Genomic DNA, 3,785 nt, shown 5'->3' on the forward strand with positions numbered 1-3,785 from the left:
GACACTTTCAATAAAGCAAGGTCAATCAGAAAATGCATCATAACCAACACACTTAATCCACTTCGTAACTACAAGACACAGTTCCAGGCATTAGTGAGCATGATGTTATGTCATTCTATATATATCTATATATTTATACTAGTGCTTGACTAGGTCCATATACACGCACCTCTTCGATTCCTGATATAAGATCTCAACTCATTTTATATCTCATATAATATATATCATTTTCTTTCCAAACTAATTTACTTAACTTATAAATTGATATATATAATCTAATACTATATAAAGGTATTTTAGAGCGAGATTATGTCACATTTATTAATATACTTGAATTAATTAAATAAGTATTGTATTAGTTATCGGAGGAGTAATTTCTATTGTAAGAGATGGAGTTGAAGGGAAGCTTGAGAAAGGTTGAGAGTGGAATGTAGTCTGGGAATATACTACACATATGTAGCGGGGAGGTCAACTTTGAGATTGATTGATCAATAACAATGTGCCACTTACTTTGGTCGTTCAGCTGGTCAACTTTGATTTGAGGCGTGATATAATAATAATATATTTTTCCAAGTTCATTACGCCGTACTTGCGACGTTTGAAATGATGAGGATGAGGAAATTGCATTTGCATAATAACGGAAGAAGAAGAAGAAGATAAGTAGTGTTTGCTGAGGGAAGCAAAACTAGTTTTTGTCTGCCTTTATTATTGATGATCTGCTATTTCTTCTCTCTCTCTCTCTCTCTCTCTCTCTCTCTCTAGTGCCACTTTAATCATGCTTGTTAATCACAGTTAATGTCTCAAATAGATACAACAACATCTAATTTAGATACTTATATTGGGAGGTCAAGACCCGACTAATACATGAAAAGAGTAGGTAGGCCAGATTACAGCCCGGAAAAATTAAAAAGAAAACAACTCTTTTGAGGGTTTAATTAGAACTATAACCTTATCAAGGTCTTTTGATATTTTTCTTATTATTAACTGTTGGATTTAGGGTCCAGGACTGTCCTTGACAGGCCAGACTATTATTTGATTTGAGGAAGAAATATGAAATCCAATCAAATAAGAGGAATAAATCACCATTAAGTGCTGTGAGAGAATTGGGAAACAGGAAGCCTTCTAATTAGAAAATGAATCATCAATTAATTTCGTGATTGTGAATTGAAGAGCAAGAAAAGAACCACCCTGAAAAAAAAAGGGAGATCAAAGATCACACATTCTTAAAGCAGTGGTCATCCTAACTTATGACTACAGTGTGCCTCCCACACTTGTTTTTAACCCTAATCATTGAGCTTTCTGGCTCTGTGTGTGTGTGTGTGTGTGTGTGTGTGTGTGTGCATCTAGTGTGTTATTCTGGTTTAGACTCCAGTAATCTAAAACCATGCGTGAGCTTCACAAATTTTCGGAGGTTTAACCCGGATTTGAACATAGAGTGTTCCCTTTTCATTTTTCTGACACTTAACTATACTCTTCCTTATGGAGGCCGATCACCTTATGGTTTAATGGCACATAATTCACCTTTGTGGCATCATTATTACAAATCGTACGTTTAGTTATGTTATCACATGTACCAAAAATACAAAACTCTTCTTTATGAATCAAGAAACGTGAATTCATCAAAAGTTGGCTGTGTAGTTTTGTAAGAGACCACTTACAGATATAGATTGAACATCCTATCAAGTAGAAACAAGAAAAACGATGGGAACTGACTCCCGTACAAGAGTCGTATATGCTACGGAAATATAGGAAGGGTCCACTTGTCAATTACAATTAATCACTGTGTATAGTATCCGCAAATATATTAGCATTTTGTACATATATATTGAAGTATATGTCCATATATAGATTATCATTTTTCGATGTCTTTCTAAATTTCGATTACATACGCATAAGTAATTTTTATTGAAGAGGAAGAACAATTTACTGCCTCCTATTCCATTATAACTCACGTTGTAAAAATTCTTTTGAATCAAATATAAGTGAAATTACAAAATGTTTAGAGCATTAAGTTCTCATCCAGAAATATTTTTATAGTGGAAATTGTTTTGTTGATGAGTTTCTCCATTTTTATAAATGATACTGGAATTTAATGAATTTAATTAAGAACAAAACTTGAAAGATTAGTGGTATAATTTTTGAAAATTTTAAGAATAATAAACTGTTGTTCACTCTTTACTTAATACTACCTCCGGTCCTAATTATAAGAGCCAATTGATTAATTTGAAGAAATTAAGAAAAGAAGTTAAGTTAGTTATTTATAATAAATAGGTATTGTCTTTCCTAAAATATCCTTGCTAATTAAGTGTGTTGGTTAGAATTATCATTCTTAGAAGGACTACCTTGGAAAAAATGTATAAATATGAGAGATAAAATAGATTGGGGTTTTATATTTAGGATCAAAATAAAAATAAAATAAAATCTTATATTAAAGACCAAAGGCAGTATATAAGAAGTAGTTAAAAGTGACTTTAAATGTAATTAAGAGTATTTGAAAAAAAAAGAAAAAAAAGAAAAGAAAGACCAACACACGTTAGGTCTTTTGTTCAAACGGCTTTGATCACTTAAGCTGTTACGCAGAAAATCTCGAGTTCGAGTTTGTGTAAATATGAAAAACATTTTTAGGGGAGTTACTCACTTACTCCCAATTAGAACTGACAATCCTTAAATCTAAGTCAGATTCAAACTGACAATCCTTAAATCTAAGTTAGATTCGAACTGACAATCCTCAAATCTAACCAAGTCAGATAGTCATTACCCAAAAAAAAAAAAGTTCTTAGTCATCCAAAGGTTTTGAATAGTCAAGAATTATATTATTAGGAGGCATAACGACCAAAATTGGGGGTTCATGGATAAATGAATCCATAATATAAAATTGAAATATAATATGAAGGTAATATTATTCATATTTGTATGAAAATTCATTATAATTCATTCACAATTGCTTAATTAAATTAGAGAATAATTTAATATCATGCATGAGGATATAAGGCTTTTATGGCTGCAATATCATCAGCACCCAAAGTCCTCTTATTTTTTCCAGAATCTACCTCAGCAAACATGATCGCACTCGGATCATTGCTATGTGCAAGTCCTAGAAGATGCCCTATTTCATGAATCGCCACCCAAACCAAGTCAAATGCATCATCAGGCTGTGGTGGAACAAGACTGCTCCATTGTTCATCACCATCATAATGAAGCCTTCCATCTGTTGGTGGAAAAGCATGTGCCAACACATTCCCCGGGCCATCGAACGGAAAACTGTCGCCGTGATCGCTGCAATAAACCCCGATCACGATGTCGGATGCCGTGCCGAATGCCGCCTCAGCAAACGTGAAACTAGTGACCTGAGACCATTGTACGAATGCCAGCCGGAAAACAGGTCTTAGTATGTCAAGGGACATGGTCTCAACCTGGGAGGAATTGATGCTGTACGTGAGATGTCTCTTGTTTGGAGGCCACGTACGTGGTTGTCCTCGATAAGTATCAGGCACTCCACATCTACACTTCGACATTGCCTTCATGGTTTCATCATCAAGTTTGCCAGAAACATTAAGGTTATAAAGTTCCCGAAACTTCCTCGTTGCTGCCTCCATATGATCTTCTAGAGGGGTCGAGCCATTATTCTGGGCTAGATATCCGAATGCTTGGAGGTAGTTTTTAGCGATAGCAAGGTCTTCACTTGCCAAGCTTCGGGGCTGAACCATGGTTTGGAAATTTACAGAGAGGAAGAAGACGAGAAGAAGCCTTAAGATTAGGGTTTGTGTTATAGCTGCGACCACCAT

At 34.7% G+C, this 3,785-nt stretch overlaps 1 protein-coding gene across 1 annotated transcript; it reads right to left on the reverse strand.

The window, feature by feature from the left end:
• Positions 1 to 2,972: 2,972 nt before the first annotated feature.
• LOC114744976 (metalloendoproteinase 5-MMP-like) lies at positions 2,973 to 3,785 on the reverse strand. The gene has a single exon (XM_028933109.1). The coding sequence runs from the start codon at positions 3,783 to 3,785 to the stop codon at positions 2,973 to 2,975; it is 813 nt and encodes a 270-aa protein (XP_028788942.1).

The sequence above is a fragment of the Neltuma alba genome, unplaced genomic scaffold, assembly GCF_004799145.2.
Source record: "Neltuma alba isolate B1F8T4 unplaced genomic scaffold, ASM479914v2 tig00004505_pilon, whole genome shotgun sequence".
Classification (NCBI taxonomy): Eukaryota; Viridiplantae; Streptophyta; class Magnoliopsida; order Fabales; family Fabaceae; genus Neltuma; species Neltuma alba.

Coding starts and splice junctions, on each gene's coding strand:
- LOC114744976 (XM_028933109.1), bottom strand. CDS start 3,785: ATGGTGGTCGCAGCTATAACACAAACCCTAATCTTAAGGCTTCTTCTC.